At 42.5% G+C, this 24,927-nt stretch overlaps 1 protein-coding gene across 3 annotated transcripts in view; it reads right to left on the reverse strand.

Moving 5' to 3' along the window:
• The window catches only part of LOC137371219 (serine/threonine-protein kinase Nek5-like), a 76,883-nt gene extending 52,348 nt beyond the window's left edge, over window positions 1-24,535 (reverse strand). For all 3 annotated transcript variants that reach the window (XM_068033413.1, XM_068033412.1, XM_068033411.1), the window contains exons 1-5: window positions 24,426-24,535; window positions 7,650-7,790; window positions 3,145-3,241; window positions 2,074-2,171; window positions 227-310 (exon numbers count right to left, since the gene is read on the reverse strand). In XM_068033413.1, coding sequence (XP_067889514.1) covers window positions 227-310; window positions 2,074-2,171; window positions 3,145-3,241; window positions 7,650-7,790; window positions 24,426-24,431 — 426 coding nt within the window. In that variant the 5' untranslated portion in view covers window positions 24,432-24,535. The remainder of the gene's footprint in view (window positions 1-226; window positions 311-2,073; window positions 2,172-3,144; window positions 3,242-7,649; window positions 7,791-24,425) is intronic.
• Window positions 24,536-24,927: the final 392 nt, after the last annotated feature.

The raw sequence follows: 24,927 nt of genomic DNA on the forward strand, positions 1-24,927 counted from the left end.
TATATCAATTAGAACTACTTGGAATAATTCTGTACCTGAGCCTTTTAAGTAGACATTATCGAGATATATAGTTTGATACAATATCAATGTGAAGAATCATAAAATGTTTTATACGTAAAATATTCTCTAAAATGACACAGAAATGCTGCCATAGTTCCAAAAGGGTTAAATACATCTGATTATTATTATTATTACATGCTTAGTTTTGTGCCCTTCTGACATTTACCTGTGTTTTGATATCTCTGTGCAGGATCTTCCTGTCATGAATGTGTTTCAACCCTAAGCATATTTGCACAAACCAGTCCAAGACCTAGAAAAGGGTTATGGAATGTCAGCCATGTATTTTTGATATTTAACACACTAAATCAATTAATTATGAAAATCTAATTGTTGGTATTTTAACCTCTGTAATCTAGCGAGAATGGTATGGGGGATGGGTTAAAATTTGAAACATGTAGCCCCGGCTCCAATCTGCCATGTTCCCAGTCACTGTAATTTTTGTGACAGCATTAATGAGGCTCCCTCTAAAGACAGGTAGGACCCTACCTAACATTTGGGTGCAGTGATAATATTTACTTCAAGTCAGGGGAGTCCCGCACTATCTGCAATCTGGCTGCAGAGTCGTGGCAGGGGAAGGCCAAGGCAAGCTTTTTAAACTTATCTTTCTCAGAACACCTTGTGGGCCCAGCTGCCCCTGGTTGCCATGGTCTTCACCATCCCCCCACCAATCACCTCCAGCCTCGACTTTCACTGACTGCTAGGCTGCAGCCTCCTGCCAAATTCTTGATCCTGCTGGTGTCGAGTAGGACTCTGGAAACTACTGCCATTAAGATCAATGAGGCCTCCAGATTTCCAGACCATCCGGCTGTGCAATGAGCTTTGAGGCTCACATGCATTGTTCCCGCCCCCTTTTAAAATCAAGGCCAATATCTTAGTAACTAAGTGGTTGGTCAACTGCAACAAAATGCATTTGTATAGTTTCCTTAATATACTGCAACATCCCAAGACACTTCATATAGGAAAACACAGGCCAAGCAATAGAGAAAGAATTAGGATACTTACCAAATGCATGGTTGAAAAGAGAAGCCAGCCAAAAATAGATTTAGAAAGCTAGCTCCACAGGATAGGAATGGCTGAAAGCTCTCCTTCTTCTTGAGGAGCAGTAGGTGGGATAGCAGGTGTTCGGAGATACAGGAATCCAGTGTTGGAGGAGTTTATGGCATTGGCGGCTATTACAAAGGGCTGGAGAAGGCTACAGTGAAAGGGTGTTAAAAGCCTACAGTGACTTATTTGTTATCAATGACAATGATTTTGATGTCAATGCATTGTGGCTGGAAGCCACTGGAGGTGTTGAGGAAAAGGTGATAGATAAGCAGAACTTAGTGCAAAAAGAGATGCAGGCAATGGAATTTTGTACAAGTTGGATGTAGTGTAGGGTGGAGCTCTGAACACTGTTTTTTGCGGGGATTTTAAGTACAGAAAGGTCAAAAAATAAATCACAGTGAATAAATATAAACTAATTCCAAAATCCTAGAGTCCATATTCTGCTGTCAGAAGAGCAGAACAGAAGTCTCTCAGCTAGCAATGGCCATCAATGTTGACCCCTTTCCAAGTTCCAAAAAGAAATAATTTACATAGTCTGATGTAAAGCACAAAAGGCATGTCAGGGGACAAAAATAGGTGTTTCATATTTTTCTTTTCCCACAGGGATAAGATGGCCAGAATGGAGAAGAGATATGATTCCCTCTTACTCTTGCATTCTTGAGACCTCACTAGGCTCTCAACTGGTATAGTGTCCATTGGACTTATGGAGATCATAGCAGGTGGAATTCCTGGGACGCCCCCAATGCCCCACCCCTATAAAGCAATCAGTAGCTTCAGAGAAGGTGGGAGACTTGGCTTTCTTCACTTACTGATCAGAATCTGGGTTGCAGAATGCATAGGAAGAAGCCTGCTGGATTCAGGCATAGTACCTCCCTCCCCCATGTACCCCAAAGACAATCTGGCCACTTAACCTTCACACCCTACTGGAATTTCTAATTAATGAGTACAGAGTTCTTATTTAGTTCTTGCCTGCTCCTCTGCAAAGCAAACTCCATGCTGCATGTTGACTCTGCGCATCAGGTCACCACTATCACAGTACTCCATTACTATGTACAGGCTTTGATCCTCTGTAAATGAGAGCTGAAAATCATTCCATTTGTAAATCATTCCCAAGACCAATTTCCTCAATTTTTAGAGATGAATCCTATAAGCAAACATATCTGCTTTATCTGTACATCTCTAAATGGATTTTAAGAAAGCATAGAACAAGAAAAGACATTCAACCAACAAGCCCTTTCCATCCACCGATCATGGAGTTGATTTTAATTCTGGGCAGTTTTTGCATAGGTAGGTTGGGGTGTGAGGGAGGGGGGGGGGGGTGGGCGGAGGTGGGGGAGAGCAGGATGAGTTAGAAACTCACCTGCTACAGCAGAAAACAGGCCCAGGCTATTTCTAACTCCCAGGCCTCATTAATATGCTGCCGGCAGGAAGTGGTAGTTGGCCTCCAGACAATTGGGCAACCCTTGATTCACCAGGCTGAAGGTAATTGTGATGAACGGGGTTCTGGGAGGGTCTTGAGGGATGGATAGCTACAGAAGGGAACATAGGGCATGGGAGGCCAATACTTTCCTTGTGTTGACTGAAGAGGCAATCCTGCTCCTCCTCGTCTTCCTTTACAAGAAAAGTAAAAATACTTAATTGTTTAGGACTTCTGACAATGCAGTGCTCCCTGAAGTGTCAACCTAGATTACATGTTGAAGTCCATAACATTGAAGGCATTAATTTATAGTTTCAATGCAACACTTTACATACCTTAAGGATTCTGAGTTAGCTCTACTTCCTAATAGCATCTTAATGTTGCAGAGGAAGCTAAGGGAGAAGGGATAGTACTGAGTCTTAGCTCTGTCAAAATCTCATGGCAGGGCAGACTATCGATAGAGGCCCAGAGCTAAGCGGATTAGGGAACTTTCTGAGGAACAAAGTGATGGGGAGATGGGTCACTAGTGACTTTCTTGGTTCATATTATGACTACTATTATTTTAAACCAGCAGACAACTAAAAATCTGAAGTATTTGGCTTTTCTTTCAGACAACTAAAGACCTTCAAATGAATCCAAAAATGTAACAATGTTGGGGTGCTTCATTTTTTCCATAAGTATCACTTCTTTAAGAGAAGCCTCTCTTTCTTTCTGGTGCATCTGAAAGTAAACACAAAAAGGAAATCTATAATGAGTAATAAAAACAGAAAATTCTGGAAATACTAAGTAGGCCAGGCAATATCTGTGGAGAGAGGAACAGAGTTAACATTTCAGTTCGTTGACCTCATGTCAGAACTGGCAGAGTTAGAGATGTAACATGTTTTAAGCAAGTACAGGGGCAGAGAAAGAGGAAAGAGGAGGAAAGAACAAAAGGGAAGATCTGTCATAGAGTGGAAGGCAGGAGTGATTAAATGACAAAAAGGATGACGGGGCAAGTCAAAAGGAAGTGGTAATGGGACAAGTAAAGAGATAAAATATGGGTCTACAAGAGCTGTAAATGTCAAAAGCAGAATTATTCCCAGCACTGTCCGAAAAAATGGAAGCAGTGATTATGATCTGAAATTGTTGAACTCAATGTTGAGTCTGGAAGGCTGTAAAGCTTCTATTGAGCTTCATTGGAACAGTGTAGGAGGCTGAGGACAGAGAGGATACAGTAGGAGTGGAAAGGGGTTAAAATGGCAATCGACGGGAAGCTCAGGCTCATGCTTCTGGACTGCATGGAGGTATTCAGCAAATCTGCATTCGATTTCCCCAGTGTAAAGGAGACTGCATCGAGAGCAGTGAATACACTATATTAAATTGGAAGAAGTACTGGTTTATCGCTGTTTCACCTTGAAGAAGTGTTTGGAGCCCTGGACGGTGGGAAGGGAGGAGGTAAAGGACAAGTAATGCATCTCCTGCACTTGCATGGGAAGGTGCTATGGGAAGGGGAGCAGATATTCGAGGTGATTAAGGTGTCACCAAGGGAACAGTCTCTTTGGAATGCTGAATGGGGAGGGAAGGGGAGGATGTGTTTGGTAGTGGCATCCTCCTAGTGGTCGTAGAAATAATGGAAGATGGTGGAATGGACTGGAAGGTGAGGATATTGAAAACCCCATCATGGTTCGAGGAGGGAGAGAAAAGGGTGAGGGCAGAAGTGTGGGAACTGCAAGACATGGTCAAGGGTCCTGTCAACCTTGCTGGAAAGAAATCCTTGGTTAGGAAAATAGAAGACCTATTGGAAGCACTGGTGTGGAAGTTGGCAACATCAGAAAGGGTGCAACAGGGAGGAACTGGGAGAAAAGAATAAAGTCCTTATAGTGGCTTGGGAGGAAATGTAATCAAGGTAGCTGTGAGAGTTAGATATTGGTTGACAGCCTATCCCAGAAATGGAGATGAAGAAAACAAGAAAGGAAAGGAAAGAGTCAGAGGTGGATCAATTAAAGTTGAGGGAGAACTGCAAATTGGAAAATAAATCTTATATATTTACCAGTTTGGGACAAGAGCAGTAATCTGCACTGATAATGTCAATAATGTATCAGAAAAAGAAGTGAAGGAAGGGAAAGGTCATAAGACTGAAACGAAGAATGCTCCACATATCCCACAAAAAGGCAGGCATAGCTATTGCCCATATGGGTTCCCATTTGGAGGAACTGAGTGGAGTCAAAGGAGTTGTTCAATGTAAGAACAAGTTTGGCCAAGCAGAGGAGGATGGTGGTGGGGTGGGGACTGGTTGGGCCTCTGTGCAAGGAAGAAGTGGAGGACCAACAGGCCGACCTGGTGAGGGACAGAGTGTAGAGGGACTGGATGTCCATGGTGAAAAGGAGATGATAAAAGCAAAATACTGCAGATGCTGGAAATCTGAAATAAAAACAAGAAATGCTGGAAATACTCAGCAGGTCTGGCAGCATCTGTGGAAAGAGAAGCAGAGTTAACGTTTCAGGTCAGTGACCCTTCTTCAGAATTGAAAAGGAGATGGTTAAGGTCAGGAAACTGGTAAATAATGAGTTTTTTACTGTGCCTCCTAGCTTCACGAACAAAATATTTGATAGATTTTGTTACAACCATTACAATAAAATTAGTTCTGTAACTAAAACTTAACTGAGCTGGATAGCGGGATTATTTTACACAAGCAAGAACAATTATGGGATAAATATTAGAGTATTGTTACGATCAGGTGAGAAAGAGGTCCAGGGGTCCCTCTCAGCCTTCACCTGGTCTTACTGTAACAAGGTTTAATTTTAAACACACTGTGTTTTTAGCTCCCCCTTGGTGAATCCTTGTTCACCGCTTTACAATTATAAGGCAAAGAAACCAGCACAAACATGCTTTCTCAGGTTTAAAGAAGAAAAGTTGAAATTTATTAAACTTAAACTCTAATTTGGTTAATGCCTATGGATGCATGCCGTGCCTCATGCTAGCATGCATATGCGATACACACATGCAAATAGAGACAGAAAAGAGCAGAAGAAAAATAAAATGGAAAGGTCTGAGGCAATATCTGAAGAGTTTTTGTTAAGGTTCTGCGAGCTCATTGTAGAGTCCTTGATTGCAGGTGTATCTTGCTTTTCGTTGGGGCTCAATATTCTTCTTAAATCTTGTTTATTGTAGGAGACTTTTCTCTCTTGGGGTTCATGTGTCTTCAGTGGATTCAGTGAAATAGTCCAGGAGTAAACAGCTTTCTGCCCAAACAGTTTGTACAAATTCAAAACACTCAGGTTGCTTGAGGTCCTCATAGCCGTCCAATGGGGAAAAAAAACAAGTTCCTCAACTATAGGAAACCCAGCAGTCCAGTTTGGCAGCCGAAGTGCCACTCTTCCTTTTCTAATGATGAACACCGATCAACAATTTTTTTAATAGAATTAATCTGGCTTGACTTTCAGAATTCTGATAGTATAATAAATTGGGTTTAAATAGACTGAGGGAGAGCTCTCCTACTTCCTTCGGTACATGCTGACAGAACAGTCTGTGTCTGTATCCCTCAACTGTCTCTGCAAAAGCCAGTTTTTCAAATGTCAATCGCAACATTGTATATCCTGTCCTTGGTCCCTGAATGGCAGTGTCCAGGGCAACCAAGATGCATCTTCTGAAGCTGGCTTGCTCTCCTTCTCTGAATGGTTGTATCCAGGATAACCAAGATGCACTTTCCTCTGTAACTTCTGATCTTGCTGTCTTAAAGCAGTACTGATCCTTTGCTGTCTTAAAGACACCCGCAGATTTCCGAAAATAAAAACAACAGGATCAGAACAATATAAATGATTTGGATGAAGGGCAGAATGCATGGTTGCTAAATTTGCTGATAACACAAAGATAGGTAGGAAAGTAAGTTGTGAAGAGGACGTAAGGAGGCTACAAAGGGATATAGATAGGTTAAGTGAGTGAGCAAAAATCTGGCAAATGGAGTATAATGTGGGAAAATGTGAAATTGCCCATTTTGGCAGGAAGAATACAAAATGAGCAGATTATCTAAATGGTGAGAGATTGCAGAGTTTTGAGAGGCAGAGAGATCTGGGTGTCCTAGTGCATGAATGGCAAAAGATTTGTAGGCAGGTTCAGCAAGTAATTAGGAAAGCAACAGCCCCGACAAACAAATTTCTCTGCAGCACCTGTGGAAGAGCCTGTCACTCTAGAATTGGCCTTTATAGCCACTCCAGGCGCTGCTTCACAAACCACTGACCACCTCCAGGCGCGTGTCCATTGTCTCTCGAGATAAGGAGGCCCAAAAGAAAGAAAGAATTTATTGCGAGGGAAATTAAATACAAAAGTAGGGAGGTTTTGCTTCAGCTGTACAGGGCATTGGTGAGACCACATCTGGAGTACTGTGTGCAGTATTGACCTCCTTATTTAAATGTAAATGCATTGGAAGCAGTTCAGAGAAGGTTTACTAGACTAATACCTGGAACGGGCAGATTGTCTAATGAGGAAAGGTTGGACAGGCCAGGTTGGTATCCACTGAAGTTTAGAAGACTAAGAGGCAACTTGATCGAAACATATAAGATCCTGAGGGGTCTTGACAGGGTGGATGTGGAAAGGATGTTTCACCTTGTGGGAGAATCTTAGAACTAGGGGTCACTATTTCAAAATAAGAGGTCCCCATTTAAGACAGAGATGAAGAGTAATTTTTTCTCTCAGAGGGTCATGACTCTCTTCCTCAAAAGGCAGTGGAAGCAGAGTCTTTAAATATTTTTAAGGCAGAGGCAGATAGATTCTTGACAAGCAAGGGGGTGAAAGGCTTTCGGGGGTAGGCAGGGTCAAGGTTACAATCTGATCAGCCATGATCTGATTGAATGGCGGAGCAGGCACGAGGGGCCGGGTGGCCTAGTCCTAATTCTAATTCATATGTTCGTCTGAACCTGAATAGAGGGCTATTGATGCTACAAACCGAAAGATCCCACGCCTTATTTAACCATAAAACTATCCTCTCCATATCATGGCTTTACATTTCTGTTATTCGCAATATTAAACAACTGACCGACCTCACAAAAGCTTTGACATTTATGATGAATACTTTTATGTCGTAAATCTACAGAAGATTCCACACTACTATATAATGCAATATAAATAGACTTATTTCAGATTTCAGCCTCACCTTTGCCGTTTTAATCTCCTTTACTACAACTTGCCTGCTGTCATCTTTAGCTTTAACTAAGAAAGCTTTTCCAAAAGCTCCTTCACCAAGGAGTCTAATTACTTCATATTTATCCATTGTGGCAGTTAATCTGTAAGAAACCTGAAATAGAAAACAATTTTTTCTAATTATACGCCAACTTACAGACAAGCTTCACTGTAGATTTTGCATTGACTTGAAGCCAATATTTTGCAATGACACAAAATATGTGGTATGACTTAGGTGTCAGATTGCCCAAATTGCTTTAGGCAGGCAATGTGAGGCCATTTTTAGGAGACAGTCTCACACCACTTCAGCTTACGCTAGGCCACAGTACAACACTACGGCTGGGATTTTGTTCTCCTCCCGAGATTGGGCTCTGTGGCACATTCAGCATGATGTGCGGCACTCACGCGCCTTCACTTTCCTGTCCAGGGAAAGCTGAGACCACCAAGGTGGGAACTCAGCATTTGTAGTGTAGTGGGGGTAGGGGAAAGGGGGGAACTCTGCATTTGTTGTGTAGTGGGAGGGGGGGAAGGGTTCAACTCTGCATTGGTACTGTAGTTGTGGGGGACAAATCTTTTGGTGTAGTTGGGGGGAGGGGTCAGGGGCAACTCTGCAGTTTCTTCACAGGGCTTGCAACCCTTTAAAAATGGCGCCAGTGCCTGAGCAGAAACAGTTGACGCTGTTCACGGCATCACCAAGAGCGCCCCCACCATATGACTGGGGTGATTGTCTGCCCTGCATATGATAATAAGCCACCAGGCTCATGATCGTGGCGGTGTGGCGGCACGCAGCCCGTGCATGCCGCCTGCTATTTTTTACGCCCGCTGCCACTCCCAGAGGCGGGACCACTGTTTCAGCCCTGCATGTTGCATTAAGAATTTTATGAAGTTCCCAGGTTATCTAGAAGTCCATCTATGAACTTTTTCACATAATCTTTAAACTTTATTTTTAATGGTGGAGAAAGACTACTGTCCGATTTTTGCCTTTTGCCAACATTCAAATGTAATTATTATTTAGGGACCCAATGAACAGAGCTCTGCATATGCTTTTAAGTAGGCATGTACAATGCATTTTTACCTTGCCAGAGGAAAGTGTCAACACAGAGAGGGGGAAACTTGTCTTGGGCAGGAGCATAAAACGAGTGACAGCAAATCAGCAGGTTTTTTTTTTATTGACTTGAGCAAAATGAAAACTAGACCAAGTGTAAAGTAGGTTGCTGTTTCGCTAACAGCTGTTTATCTCTATTTCACAACACAAGTTTCAATCCAAAAGCCTAACAGAACTACTGTCTTTGCATTATTGTAAACGGTTACCCATCCCAAACTGGTACACTTTGATGCAATACTACGCACAGGACAAAACAATGGTTTCGAATTTGCTGGAAAAGTAATGATCTGTGAACAATACACTCTGATATTTATGTACAAATCGGTCAGTGACTTGTGTCAAAGAAGAGATATCCTGTGAATTGCAGATTGTCACAGGTTGGTGGCCTATGTCCACTATTCCACCGATAGCTTTGCAAAACTGCACTTAACCGCTCAGTGATTTTCATGAAGTTGATGCATTTGCACATTAATTGTCCATTAAACTGGCCACAGAAAGTCTAGTAGTGTAAGTACCCATTTAACAATGTGATAATTGTTAATGACTACCAATCAACTTCTCTTGCCCATAAAGTGAAGTTAAAAATGCAGCATCTCATTCCTTCAGGTTGTGACTTCTTGTTGGAGATTTTAAAAAGGCCAAATTTTAAATGTTTCAATTGTTTTTCTTATTTTTCCTTTCTGTCTCTTATTTTCTCTCTATTAAGCCAATCTTTTCCCTCTTGCTTTAGCTCATTTGACCTTGAATTCATCCACTTTAACTGACTCTCCTTCTCAATCCTTCCTCTGTTTATTTCTCAATCCTTGAATCTCATTGGTTAAGGAGATACACTGTTTGTCCCGTTGTTCACCAGATCCCTGTTGTCCATTCCTGACCATTATCAACTTGCATTTCCAGCAACTTTGTGGGCATAAATATTCAAAATCTAAACGTACACGAATAAATCCAACGAACAGAGCATGCTATGAGATGCCCCACTCCAGCAAAATCTGGGCCAGATTAATGGTAGATAAAATGTAATACAGTTAAGTGTAAAATATTCATCTATTAGGAAAAAAATATGGACATGTCGCTACTGATATAAATGGCCAATTTGATGAATGATTAGAATACTTCCTAAATTATGGGCAGCTATTATGTAAATTAACATGATGAAAATATTGTCGACAAACAGAATTACTTTTGACATGTAAAAACACAATCCCGATGTATTCAGTGTTACGTTCAAAATGTATTCAATAAAATCTGTCATTGTGAAATTTATTAGAATAGATATATATCTTCAATAGTAGTGAGAAGTAATTTAGTTCTGACAGTTCTTTGTATTTTCTTCAGGATTTTCATTCATTTTCTCTAAGGCACTTATATTCCTTAGAAGGGTCAATTAAATGCAACAGCATTGTAAAGGTGTTTTTATTAAGTTGTCTTTTGATTTGACAAAATATAAATGAGCATAACTGCTTTCCTCACACTGATTATCCTCTTCAATGCAGCAAAACCTAATTTGCTGTCAAAGGTCAATGGCAAGCTCCATCAATGAATGGTCATGTTAAGATGAGGAATAAAGACTAGAAATGTCACAAATACAATTCCCAGTCTATGTTGAATTACCTGATCTCAGCTAGGGTGACAGTATGCTAGGAAAAGAAAAATATAGCAAAGAATCTGCTCCTGATAACCCATGCTGGAAATTAGAGGTGACCCACAAGCATCTAAACATAATAGAAAACCATACATTCAAAGACCTAAAGATTGGTAACATAGTACTTAATGTAGATGGGAGCATAAAATTACAAAGAGACATTGATAGATTAAATTAAAGGGCATACCTGTGACAGGTGGCTTTCAACACAAGTGGGCTGATGGCGAGGGTGGAGGTGGCGGTGGGGGGTGGGGGGGGGGGGGTGCGGAAAGTGCCTTTGCGAAAGGCCCGCCATGGACCTCAATGCCTGGAAGGCCCAGCCCCATATTGCCAGCAGAGGTGAGGCCTCGTGGCAGTCCCCCCTGCCACTTGGCAACTGGAGCCCAATTTATATAAGTAAAATAACTTACATATCTAAATTAATGACCGTTGTGCTCCCGTTGTCTGTCCTGGACCGATATCCAGGGATCTGAGGCAGAACAATGGTGGGGAGGGGCGAGCAGGTAAGATTTCAGTGCGGTGGAATGGTGGGGGGGGGGGGGGGTGCGGCATCAGAGTGATTTAATTGGTGTAGGGGATGGTGGGGAGGGGTAAAGATGGAATGTTATGAACTTTGCAGGTGGGGAAGATCAGGTGGACAGGAGAAGTGTTTTGGGGGGAGAGGGCAAGTAATTAATTTTATGATTATTGGGGGGGTGGGAGAGGGGCAATTTAAATGGATTTAAATTTCTTTATTGCATTTACCTTTAAAAATTTTAATTGAATGGAAGGGCTCGAAGCCCTTTAAAAATGGCGTCAGAGCCTGCGGCAGTGGAACTATAAATCCAGCTCAGCTGAGTGAGAGGCTTTGTACCAAAATAGGATGGATCCGAGTATTTTTTAAATGGTGAAAAGCTAGGAATAGTGACATCCCAAAGAAGTTTAGGGCTCCATGTACAGAGATCACTACAATGTAGTGCTCATGTACAAAACATAAGAATATAAGAAATAGGGGCAGCAGTAGACCATTTGGCCCCTCGAGCCGCTCCGCCATTCAATAAGATCATGGCTGATCTGATTTTGACCTCAACTACACTTTCCTGCCTGTTCCCCATAACTGGTGATACCCCTGTGGATCAAAAATCTGTTGAACTCAGCCTTGAATATATTCAATGACTTAGCTTGCACAGTTCTCTGTGGTACAGAATTCCCAAGATTCACGAACATCTGAGAGAAGAAATTTCTCCTAATCTCCATCTTAAATGTGCGGCCCTTATTTTGAAACTCTGCCCCCTAGTTGTAGATTCCCCCATGAGGGGAAACATCCTCTCAGCATCTACCCTGTTAAGCCTCCTCAGAATCTTATGTTTCAATAAGATCACATCTCATGAGTATAGGCCCAGCCTGCTCAACCTTTCCTCATAAGTCAACCATTCATCCCAGGAATCAAACTAGTGAACCTTCTCTGAATTGCCTCCTATTCAAGTATATCCCTCCTTAAGTAAGGAGACCAAAACTATATGCAGTACACTAGGTGTAGTCCCACCAATGCCCTGTACAATTGTAGCAAGACTTCTCTACTTTTATACATCATCCCTTTTGTAATAACTGCCAACATTCCATTTGCCTTCCTAATTACTTGCTGTACCTGCATGCTAACATTTTGTGTTTCACGTACAAGGACACCCAGATCCCTTTGTAGTGCAGCATTCTGCAGTTTCTCTCCATTTAAATAATATTCTGCTTTTCTATTCTTCCTACCATTTTCCCACATTATACTCCATCTGACAATTTTTTGCCCACTCACTTAACCTATCCAAATCCCTTTGCAGACTCTTTGTGTCTTCCTTACAACTTGCCTTCCTACTTATCTTTGTATTGTCAGTAAATTTGGCTGCAATACATTTGGTCCCTTCATCCAAATCATTAATATATATTATGAATAGTTGAGGCCCCAGCATTGATATCTGTGGTACCCCACTAGTTACATTTTGCCAACCTGAAAATGGCCCATTTATCCCAACTCTCTTTAGAATTTAGAATTTAGAATTTAGAACTTTTAGAACATTACAGCGCAGTACAGGCCCTTCGGCCCTCGATGTTGCGCCGACCTGTGAAACCATCTGACCTACACTATTCCATTTTCATCCATGTGTCTATCCAATGTCCACTTAAATGCCCTTAAAGTTGGCGAATCTACTACTGCTGCAGGCAGGGCGTTCCACGCCCTTACTACTCTCTGAGTAAAGAAACTACCTCTCACATCTGTCCGATATCTATCACCCCTCAACTTAAAGCTATGTCCCCTCGTGTTTGCCATCACCATCCGAGGAAAAAGACGCTCACTATCCACCCTATCTAACCCTCTGATTATCTTATATGTCTCTATTAAGTCACCTCCCCTCCTCCTTCTCTCCAACGAAAACAACCTCAAGTCCCTCAGCCTTTCCTCGTAAGACCTTCCCTCCATACCAGGCAACATCCTAGTAAATCTCCTCTGCACCCTTTCCATAGCTTCCACATCCTTCCTATAATGCGGTGACCAGAACTGCACGCAATACTCCAGGTGCGGTCTCACCAGAGTTTTGTACAGCTGCAGCATGATCTCATGGCTCCGAAACTCGACCCCCCTACTAATAAAAGCTAACACACCATATGCCTTCTTAACAGCCCTATTAACCTGGTTAGCAACCTTCAGGGATTTATGCACCTGGACACCAAGATCTCTCTGTTCATCTACACTACCAAGAATCCTCCCATTAGCCCAGTACTCTGCATTCCTGTTACTCCTTCCAAAGTGAATCACCTCACACTTTTCCGCATTAAACTCCATTTGCCATCTCTCAGCCCAGCTCTGCAGCCTATCTATGTCTCTCTGTACCCGACAACATCCTTCGGCACTATCCACAACTCCACCGACCTTAGTGTCATCTGCAAATTTACTAACCCACCCTTCTACACCCTCTTCCAGGTCATTTATAAAAATGACAAACAGCAGTGGCCCCAAAACAGATCCTTGCGGTACACCACTAGTAACTAAACTCCAGGATGAACATTTGCCATCAACCACCACCCTCTGTCTTCTTTCAGCTAGCCAATTTCTGATCCAAAGCTCTAAATCACCTTCAACCCCATACTTCCGTATTTTCTGCAATAGCCTACCGTGGGGAACCTTATCAAACGCCTTACTGAAATCCATATACACCACATCCACTGCTTTACCCTCATCCACCTGTTTGGTCACCTTCTCGAAAAACTCAATAAGGTTTGTGAGGCACGACCTACCCGTCACAAAAACGTGCTGACTATCTCTAATGTACTTATTCTTTTCAAGATGATTATAAATCCTGTCTCTTATAACCTTTTCCAACATTTTACCCACAACCGAAGTAAGGCTCACAGGTCTATAATTACCAGGGCTGTCTCTACTCCCCTTCTTGAACAAGGGGACAACATCTGTTTTCAGTTAGTTAACCAAACCTCTATCCATGCTAATATATTACTCCCAACACCATGAGATCTTATACAAAAACAAGAAATGCTGGAATCACTCAGCAGGTCTGGCAGCATCTGTGGAAAGAGAAGCAGAGTTAACGTTTCGGGTCAGTGACCCTTCTTCGGAACTGACAAATATTAAAAAAGTCACAGATTATAAACAAGTGAGGTGGGGGTGGGGCAAGAGATAACAAAGGAGAAGGTGCAGATTGGACCAGGCCACATAGCTGACCAAAAGGTCACGGAGAAAAGGCAAACAATATGTTAATGGTGTGTTGAAAGACAAAGCATTAGTACAGATTAGGTGTGAATACACTGAATATTGAACAGCAGCAAGTGCAAACCTGAAGAAAAACAACCTGAAAAAAACAGTGGGTAAGCAAACTGAACAAACTAAGATGAAATGAAATAAATGCAAAAAAAGATTGTAAAAAATGTAAAAAGGAATGTAAAAAAAAGGGAAGAAAAAATAACTAAAAATGAAAGTAAAATGGGGAGCTGTCATGCTCTGAAATTATTGAACTCAATGTTCAGTCCGGCAGGCTGTAGTGTGCCTAATCGGTAGATGAGATGCTGTTCCTCGAGCTTGCGTTGATGTTCACTGGAACACTGCAGCAATCCCAGGACAGAGATGTGAGCATGAGAGCAGGGGGGAGTGTTGAAATGGCAAGCAACCGGAAGCTCAGGGTCCTGCTTGCGGACTGAGCGGAGATGTTCCGCAAAGCGGTCACCCAGTCTGCGCTTGGTCTCCCCAATGTAGAGGAGACCACACTGTGAGCAGCGAATACAGTATACTACATTGAAAGAAGTACAAGTAAATCGCTGCTTCACCTGAAAGGAGTGTTTGGGGCCTGGGATAGTGAGAAGAGAGGAGGTAAATGGGCAGGTATTACACCTCCTGCGATTGCAGGGGAAGGTGCCCTGGGACGGGGACGAGGTGGTGGGGATAATGGAGGAGTGGACCAGGGTGTCGCGGAGGGAACAATCCCTTCGGAATGCTGACAGGGGAAGGGAGGGGAAGATGCGACTGGTAGATCTTATCTTGTCTGGCAGTCTTTTATGTGGCAACTTATTGAATGCCTTTTGGAAATCCAAATATACTACATCTACTGGTTCATCTTTATATACCTCGCTTGTTACATCCTCAAATTTGTCAAACATGATTTCCCTTTCATAAAACCATGTTGACTCTGCTTGATTGTATTATGATTTTCTAAATTTCCTTCTACTACTTCCTTAATAATGGATTCCAGCATTTTCCCAATGACAGATGTTAGACTAACTGGCCTATAGTTTCCTGCTTTCTGTCTCCCTCCTTTCTTGAAGAGGGGCATTACATTGCTGGTTTCCCAATCCATAATCGAGGGAATTTTCGAAGATTACAACCAGTGCATCCACCATTTCTGCAGCCACTTCTTTTAAGACCCTAGGATGGAGGCTATCTGTTCCGGGCATTTGTCAGCCTTTAGTACCATTAGTTTGCCTCGTACTTTTTCTCTAGTGATAGTAATTCTTTTAAATTCTTCCTTCCCTTTTGCCCCTTGATTTTCTATTATTGTTAGGATGCTTTTAGAGTCTTCTACCATGAAGACACATATAAAGTACTTGTTCAAAGTCTCTGGCATTTCCTCGTTATCCATTTTTAACTCCCACTCTCATTCTCTAGGGGATCAATGTTTACTTTAGCCACTCTTTTCCTTTTTATCTCGTTGTAGAAGCTCTTACTCTCTGTTTTTATATTTCTTGCTAGTTTACTCTCATATTCTATTTTCTCCCTCTTTATTTTTGTGGTCATCCTTTGCTAGGTTCTAAAATTTTCCCAGTCTTCTTGCCTACCACTAATCTTCGCAGCATTGAACACCTTTTCCTTCAACTTGATGCCGTCCTTAACTTCCTTAGCTAGCCACAGAATGTTCATCCTTCTCATAGAGTCTTTTTTTTCTCAATGGAATATATATTTGTTGAGAGTTATAAAATATCTCCTTCGATGTCTGTCACTGCTTATCTACCATCTTATCTTTTAATCGATCTTCCCAGTCCACGTTACCAACTCTGTCTTCATGTCTTTGTAATTGCCTTTATTTAAGTTTAAGATATGAGTTTCATACCCATGTTCTCACCCTTAAACTGAATGTGAAATTCTATCCTGTTATGATCACTCTTCCTGAGAGAGATCCTTTACTATGAGATCATTAATTAATTCTGTCTCATTACACATTAACAGATCTAAAATAGCCGATTCCATGGTTGGTTCCACAATGTACGGTTCTAAGAAACTGTCCCAAATACACTCCACGAGCTTGTCCGCAAGGGTACCTTTGCCAATTTGATTCATCCAATCTATATGAAGATTAAAATCACCCAAAATTATTACAGTACCTTTCTTACAAATCCCCACTATTTCTTGATGTATTCTCTATCCTACAGTGTAGCTATAGTTAGGGGGTTTATAATCTACTCCCACCAGTTACTTCCTTTCCTTGCTATTTCTTATCTTCACCCAAACTGATTCTACATCTTGATCTTCTAAGCAAAGATCATTTTTCCTACTGCTGTACTGATTTAATTCTTCATTAACAGAGCTACACCACCTCCTTTTCCTTTCTGCCCATCCTTCTGAAATGGCAAGTACCCCTGAATATTCAGTTCCCAACTTTGGTCAGCTAGCATGTCTCCGTAATGGGTATCAGATCATACCCGTTTATTCCTATTTGTACCTTCAGTTCATCCATCTTGTTATGAATGCTGCATGCATTCAGATAAAGAGTCATTAATTCTGTCCTTTTACCATTTTTCCCTACTCTGACCTTATTTGCTGGTGCATGCTTATGTTTGTATGTTCTGTCCCTTCCTGTCGCACTCCAGTTATCATTACCCATATAGCTACCCTGCATTATTTCATTGTCCTTTCTCTTTAACTTTCTAAATTTCCTCTCACCTGAGCCCTCTCCACCCCCACTACTTAGTTTAAAGACCTCGCTATAGCCCTAGTTATTCGATTTGCAAAAACACTGGTCCCAGTGCAGTACAAGTGAAGCCTGACCCAACAGAAAAGCTCCCTCTTTCCCCAGTACTGGTGCCAGTGCTCCATGAATCGAAACCTATTTCTCCCGCATTAATCTTTGAGCCACGCATTCAACTCTCTAATCTTATTTAACCTATGCAATTTGCTAATGGCTGAGGTAGTAATCCAGAGATTATTACCTTTGCGGTTCTGATTATTAAATTTAGCCCCTAGCTGCTCATGCTCCCATAGCAGAACCTCTTTCTTTGTCCTACCGAGGTTGTTGCTATCTACGTGAACCACGACAACTGGATCCTTCCCCTCCCTCTCCAAGTTCCTCTCCGGCCCCCAGGTGAAATCCTTAACCCTGGCACTGGACAGGCAACACAGCCTTCGGGACTCACGCTCTCAGCTGCAGGTAACAGTACCTATCCCCCTCACGATTCTGTACCTACCGCACTACATTCCTTTATGCTCCCCTAACCTGAATGGCCCCCGTACCACAGTGCTGTAGTCCATTTGCTCAGCTTCCCTGCAGTCCCTGCTCTCATTCACACAGGCTGCAAAAACCTCATACCTATCAAAAAGAAAAGGGCTAATGGAATTCTAGAGGGTTGGAATATAAAGCGGTGGGGGGGAAGTTTTGCTTAAGAAAGAAAGACTTACATTTATATAGTGCTTCTCATGACCACTGGACATCTCAAAGTGCTTTACAGCCAAAGAAGTACCTTTGGAGTGTGGTCACTTTTATAATATAGGAAACGCAGTAGCCAATTTCTGTACAGCAAGCTCCCAAAAAGCCATGTGATAATGACCAGATAATGAGTTTTAGTGATGTTGACTGAGGGATAAATATTGGGCAGGACATCATGGATAACTCCCCTGCTCTTTTTCCACCTGAAAGGGCAGACAGAGCCTCAGTTTAATGTCTTAGAGACAGCACAGCACTCCCTTGCTACTACACTGAAATATCAGCCTTGATTTTTGTGTTCCTGTGCTAGAGTGAGACTTGAACCCAGAGACTCAGCAGCAAGAGTGCTATCAACTGCCACAACACAAGCTACATAAAGCCCTGGTTACACCACATTTGCAGCACTGTGTACAGTTCTGTGTGGCACACTTTAGAAATGATATATTGGTCCTGGAAGGAGTGCAGTACAGATTCACCAGAATGTTATCAGGGCTCAAGGGTTGAATTATGAGGAGAAATTAGATAAACAAAGCTCATATTCCCTGGAATATAGAAAGATGAAGGATGATTGATTTTGAAATGAATTGCTAGGGTAGATAGAAAAAAATATTATCCACTGGTAGGGGAGTCTAAGTCTAGGGAACATAAGCTAAAAATCGGAGCCAGAACATTCAGGATAGAAGTTAGGAAATACTTCATCATGCAAAGAATGGTGGAGGTGTGGAACTCTCCAACAAAAAGCAGTAGGTGCTAGCTCAATTAATAATTTTAAATTGAGAGCAATAGACTTTTGCTAGCCATGGGTATGAAGGGATATAGAGCCAAGGCAGGTAAAAGGAGTTAGGATACAGATCAGCTCAAGGGGCTGGAAGACCTACTCCTATTCCTGTTCGTATAACCACCCTCTGTAAAAAGAAAGCTCATTACCTCCTTTTGTTTTTTGGCGCCAATCTTAAATTTATACGACCATACAAATTAGAAGCAGGATTAGGCCACTCGGCCCCTTGAGCCTGCTCCACCATTAACAAGATCATCGCTGATCTGATTGTAACCTCAACTCCACATTCCCGCCTACCCCTGATAACCTTTCACCCCCTTGCATATCAATAATCTATCTATCTCTGCCTTAAAAATATTCAAAGACTCTACTTCCACCACATTTTGAGGACGAGAGTTCCAAAGACTCACAACCCTCTGAGAGAAAAAATTTCTCCTCATCTCTGTCTTAAATGAGCAAACCCTTACTTTTAAATAGTGATCCCTAGTTCTAGATTCTCCCAAAAGAGGAAACATCCTTCCTTAAATAAGGAGACCGATACTGTACATAGTACTCCAGATGTGGTCCCAACAATGCCCTGTATAACTGATGCATAACATCCCTACTTTTATATTCAACATTCGCGCCACACAAGTGCCAGGCAATGACCATCTCCAACAAGAGAGAATCTAACCATCTCCAATTGACGTTCAACAGCATTACCATCACTGAATCCCCCATTATCAACATCCTAGGGGTTACTATTGACCAGAAACTGAACTGGAGTAGCCATATAAATACCGTGGCTACAAGAGCAGGTCAGAGGCTAGGAATCCTGAGGCGAGTAACTCACCTCCTGACTCCCCAAAGCCTGTCCACCATCTACAAGGCACAAGTTAGGAGTGTGATGGAATACTCTCCACTTGCCTGGATGGATGCAGCTCCAACAACACTCAAGAAGCTCGACACCATCCAGGACAAAGCAGCCCACTTGATTGGCACCCCATCCACAAACATTCACTCCCTCCACCACTGACGTACAGTGGCAGCAGTGTGTACCATCTACAAGATGCACTGCAGCAATGCACCAAGCCTCCTTAGACAGCACCTTCCAAACCCGCGACTTCTACCAACTAGAAGGACAAGGGCAGCAAATACATGGGAACACCGCCACCTGCAAGTTCCCCTCCAAGTCACACACCATCCTGACTTGGAACTATATTGCCGTTCCTTCACTGTCGCTGGGTCAAAATCCTGGAACTCCCTTCCTAACAGCACTGTGGGTATACCTACCCCAAATGGACTGCAGGGGTTCAAGAAGGCAGCTCACTACCACCTTCTCAAGGGCAATTAGGGATGGGCAATAAACGCTGGCCTGGCCAGCGACACCCACATCCCGTGAATGAATAAAAAAAAATTCCCCTCGCAATAAACAATAACATTCCATTAGGGTAGAAATGGCAAGATTAGGGAACCATGGATGACAGGTGAAATTGTGAGACTAGCTAAGAGGAAAAAGGAAGCATACATAAGGTCTAGGAGGCTGAAGAAAGACGAAGCTTGGAAACAATATCGGGATTGTAGGCGCAATCTGAAATGAGGAATTAAGAGGGCTAAAAGGGGTCATGAAATATCTTTAGCAAACAGGGTTAAGGAAAATCCCAAAGCCTTTTATTCATATATAAGGAGTAAGAGGGTAACCAGAGAAAGGATTGGCCCACTCAAGGACAAAGGAGGAAAGTTATGCGTGGAGTCAGAGAAAATGGGTGAGATTCTAAACGAGTACTTTGCATCGGTATTCACCAAGGAGAGGGACATGACGGATGTTGAGGTTAGGGACAGATGTTTGATTACTCTAGGTCAAGTTGGCATAAGGAGGGAGGAAGTGTTGGGTATTCTAAAAGGCATTAAGGTGGACAAGTCCCCAGGTCCGATGGGATCTATCCCAGGTTACTGAGGGCAGCGAGAGAGGAAATAGCTGGGGCCTTAACAGATATCTTTGCAACATCCTTAGACACGGGTGAGGTCCCGGAGGACTGGAGAATTGCTAATGTTGTCCCCTTGTTTAAGAAGGGTAGCAGGGATAATCCAGGTAATTATAGACCGGTGAGCCTGACGTCAGTGGTAGGGAAGCTGCTGGAGAAGATACTGAGGGATAGGATGAATTCCCATTTGGAAGAAAATGGGCTTATCAGTGATAGGCAACATGGTTTTGTGCAGGGAAGGTCATGTCTTACCAACTTAATAGAATTCTTTGAGGAAGTGACAAAGTTGATTGATGAGGGAAGGGCTGTAGATGTCGTATACATGGACTTCAGTAAGGCGTTTGATAAGGTTCCCCATGGTAGGCTGATGGAGAAAGTGAAGGCGCATGGGGTCCAAGGTGTACTAGCTAGATGGATAAAGAACTGGCTGGGCAACAGGAGACAGAGAGTAGCAGTGGAAGGGAGTTTCTCAAAATGGAGATGTGTGACCAGTGGTGTTCCACAGGGATCCGTGCTGGGACCACTGTTGTTTGTGATATACATAAATGATTTGGAGGAAAGTATAGGTGGTCTGATTAGCAAGTTTGCAGACGACACTAAGATTGGTGGAGTAGCAGATAGTGAAGGGGACTGTCAGAGAATACAGCAGAATATAGATAGTTGGAGAGTTGGGCAGAGAAATGGCAGATGGAGTTCAATCAGGGCAAATGCGAGGTGATGCATTTTGGAAGATCCAATTCAAGAGTGAACTATACAGTAAATGGAAAAGTCCTGGGGAAAATTGATGTACAGAGAGATTTGGGTGTTCAGGTCCATTGTTCCCTGAAGGTGGCAACGCAGGTCAACAGAGTGGTCAAGAAGGCATACGGCATGCTTTCCTTCATCGGACGGGGTATTGAGTACAAGAGTTGGCAGGTCATGTTACAGTTGTATAGGACTTTGGTTCGGCCACATTTGGAATACTGCGTGCAGTTCTGGTCGCCACATTACCAAAAGGATGTGGATGCTTTGGAGAGGGTGCAGAGGAGGTTCACCAGGATGTTGCCTGGTATGGAGGGCGCTAGCTATGAAGAGAGGTTGAGTAGATTAGGATTATTTTCATTAGAAAGACGGAGGTTGAGGGGGGACCTGATTGAGGTGTACAAAATCATGAGAGGTATAGACAGGGTGGATAGCAAGAAGCTTTTTCCCAGAGTGGGGGATTCAATTACAAGGGGAAACGAGTTCAAAGTGAAAGGGGAAAAGTTTAGGTGGGGATATGCGTGGAAAGTTCTTTACGCAGAGGGTGGTGGGTGCCTGGAACGCATTGCCAGCGGAGGTGGTAGACGCGGGCACGATAGCGTCTTTTAAGATGTATCTAGACAGATACATGAATGGGCAGGAAGTAAAGAGATACAGACCCTTAGAAAATAGGCGACAGGTTTAGTTAGAGGATTTGGATCGGCGTAGGCTTGGAGGGCCGAAGGGCCTGTTCCTGTGCTGTAATTTTCTTTGTTCTTTGTTCTTTCCTAATTACTGTTGCTGTGCTGTAAAACTCTATGACTCGATGACTAACCTTTTGCGATTCATGCACTAGGACATCCAGATCCCTCTGCATCTCAGAGCTCTGCAATTTCTCACCACTTAGCTTCTTTTTTATTCTTTCTGCCAATGGACAATTATACATTTTCCCACATTATACTCCATTTGCCAGATCTTTGCCCACTCACTTAACCTATCTATATCCCTTTGTAGCCTCCTTATGTCCTCTTCACAACTTACTTTCCTACCTATCTTTGTGTCATCAGCAAATTTAGCAACCATACCTTTGGTCTTTCATCCAAATCATTTATATAAATTGTAAAAAGTTGAGGCCCCAGCACTGATCCTTGTGGCACAGCACTCATTACATCTTGCCAACAAGAAAATGACCCATTCATGCCTACTCTCTGTTTCCTTCTAATTACCAACTCAGTGAACAGTTTTCCCTAATTTCCTTATCAAACCCCTTCATAATTCTGAACAACTCCAACAGATCTCCTCAAAACATCGATTAATAAAAAGTGCCCCAGTTTCTCTCCTCATATTTAAAGCTCTCCTTCCTAGTATTATCTTAATAAGAGCTTACAAATCAGCTTTATACTTTGCACAGTAAATACATGCAAGTGTTATAAACCAGTAAACAGAACATATGATTTTTTAATTCGTAGGAAAAATAATAAAACCCAATGTTCCAATCAGCTATGAGAACAAACATTAATACATAGTAATACCACATTCAGTGGTTACATCCTACTTGTGCTTATAGAGGACCTTGACCCCATCTTCCAACAGTATCAATAAGACACTATAGGCTAACATTATTAAGAAGAAAAAGTCTGTGATAAGAGTTATTTACTAGAAAGTGGAATTGTCACTGCTTTGTAGAAGCTGAGCAAATACAATAAACCATGACTAATTTGCACATTTCCACCATACATTCTCAACATAAATTATCTTTCTGAATGAATGAGTTTACAAAGCAAAGAAAATGTTGAAGTCTAAAGTTTATGACAATATTTTCAATGTAAGGAGAAAATTAGCAGCAGCAGTAGTCGAGGATGATAGTTCCAAATATAAAACTAAAGCAATTACAATAATGGGAAATAAATTAAAACAGAAGACTTGAATACAGATTAGAAAAGAGTTATTTGTTCACTGCACAGTTGCAGAGCATTAAGTACCATATGCAATACTTCAGATACTGAAGCAGTCCATGCCTGCATGCAACAAGACCTGGACAACATTCAGGCTTGGGCTGATAAGTGGCAAGTAACATTCGCATCACACAAGTGTCAGGCAATGACCATCTCCAACAACAAAGACTCTAAACATCTCTCTTTGACATTCAACAGCACTACCATCACTGAATTCCCCACCTTCAACATCCTGGGGGTCACCAATGGCCAGAGACTTAACCGAACCAGCTACATGAATATTGTGGCTACGAGAGCAGGTCAGAGGCTGGATATTCTGTGGTGAGTAATTGGACTTCCTGACTCCTAAAAGCCTGTCCACTATATAAAAGGCACAAGTCAGGAGTGTGATGAAATACTCTCCACTTGCCTGGATGAGTGCAGCTCCAACAACACTCAAGAAGCTCCACTCGTCCAGGACAAAGCAGCCCGCTTGATTGGCACCCATCCACCACCTTAAACATTTACTCCCTCCACCACCAGCGCACAGTGCCAGCAGTGTGTACCATCTACAGCATGCACTGCAGCAACTCGCCAAGGTTCCTTTGACAGCACCTTCCAGACCCATGACCTCCACCACCCAGAAGGACAGGGCAGCAGGCACCTGGAAACACCACGACCTGCAAGTTTCCCTTTATGTCACACACCATGTTGACATGGAAATATTACCACTCCTTCACTGTTACTCGGTCAAGATCCTGGAACTTTCTCCTTAACAGCACTGTGCGTGTACCTACACCACATGCAGGGGTTTAAGAAGGCAGCTCACCACCACCTTCTCAAGGGCAATTAGGGATGAGCAACAAATGGTGGCCTAGCCAGCGACATCCACATCCCATGAACGAAAAAGAAAGTGATGTAACTAAGGGGAAGGGAGAGGTGGAAGTCTGTAATAACTGTCAGCTTAACCCAGAGTATCTGTCACATCTAAGGTTTCTGAGGATTCTTGGTATTAAACCCATTTATTACCAAAAATTATCGTAAAAAGCAAATTTCTAAATCGGGGTGATCCTGAAGACACATCTTCCAGCTCTCAATCTTATCCTAATATTCACTTCAGGTAGTTCTTCCAAATATACATCAGCAGCATTGCAGTAACCCCACCATTAAACTGCCAGACTTTACATTTCAGGAAAGCTACAACATTGATTTCTCTGGCGTGTACATTTAGTACCACTTGCTAACTGATTGTGACATTTCCAGCCTTTTTTTACGCAATGCTTTTCAGGCACAAATAATAATTCACACCAAACATTCGCGTGTTCCGGACCGTTGCCATGACGACAGGGAAACACAAACCCTCTCTGACAACAGATGCGATCAGCACACCTGAAGGCAGACTTTAAAACGGGCCCTGCCGAAGTTTGCAAATACTTACAAACATAAAACAAGTGAACGCTCAATTCTTTTGTTGGTGATGTTCCCTCTTTCTCTGGTTACAGTAAAGGATCATCGCGCCCCGGGCTCCTTCGCTACATCAGCTGTGTCCGCAGTCCGCAGCAGAGCAGCCTGGCTCTTGGAGTCTCAAAGACCCTTGGTGTAAGCAAGTCAAGCCCGCTGCTTCATGCAGAAGGACTACAATGGCCAACAATGCACTGCAACCTGGGTCTGGCAGACACAGAGGCAGTCACCCTGACTGGCCAATCAGGACAGTAGAGACTGTGCAAAAAAAGCAAAATAAGTAAACACTCTTTCCAGGTGAAACAGCAACTTATTTGTCCATCTTTAAATTTACGACGATAAAAGCAAAATACTGTAGATGCTGGAAATCTGAAATAAAAGCAAGAAATGCTGGAAATACTCAGCAGGTCTGGCAGCATCTGGAGAGAGAAGCAGAGTTAACGTTTCAGGTCAGTGACCCTTCATCAGAACTGGCAAAG

The sequence above is a fragment of the Heterodontus francisci genome, chromosome 6 (genome assembly GCF_036365525.1).
Source record: "Heterodontus francisci isolate sHetFra1 chromosome 6, sHetFra1.hap1, whole genome shotgun sequence".
NCBI lineage: Eukaryota > Metazoa > Chordata > Chondrichthyes > Heterodontiformes > Heterodontidae > Heterodontus > Heterodontus francisci.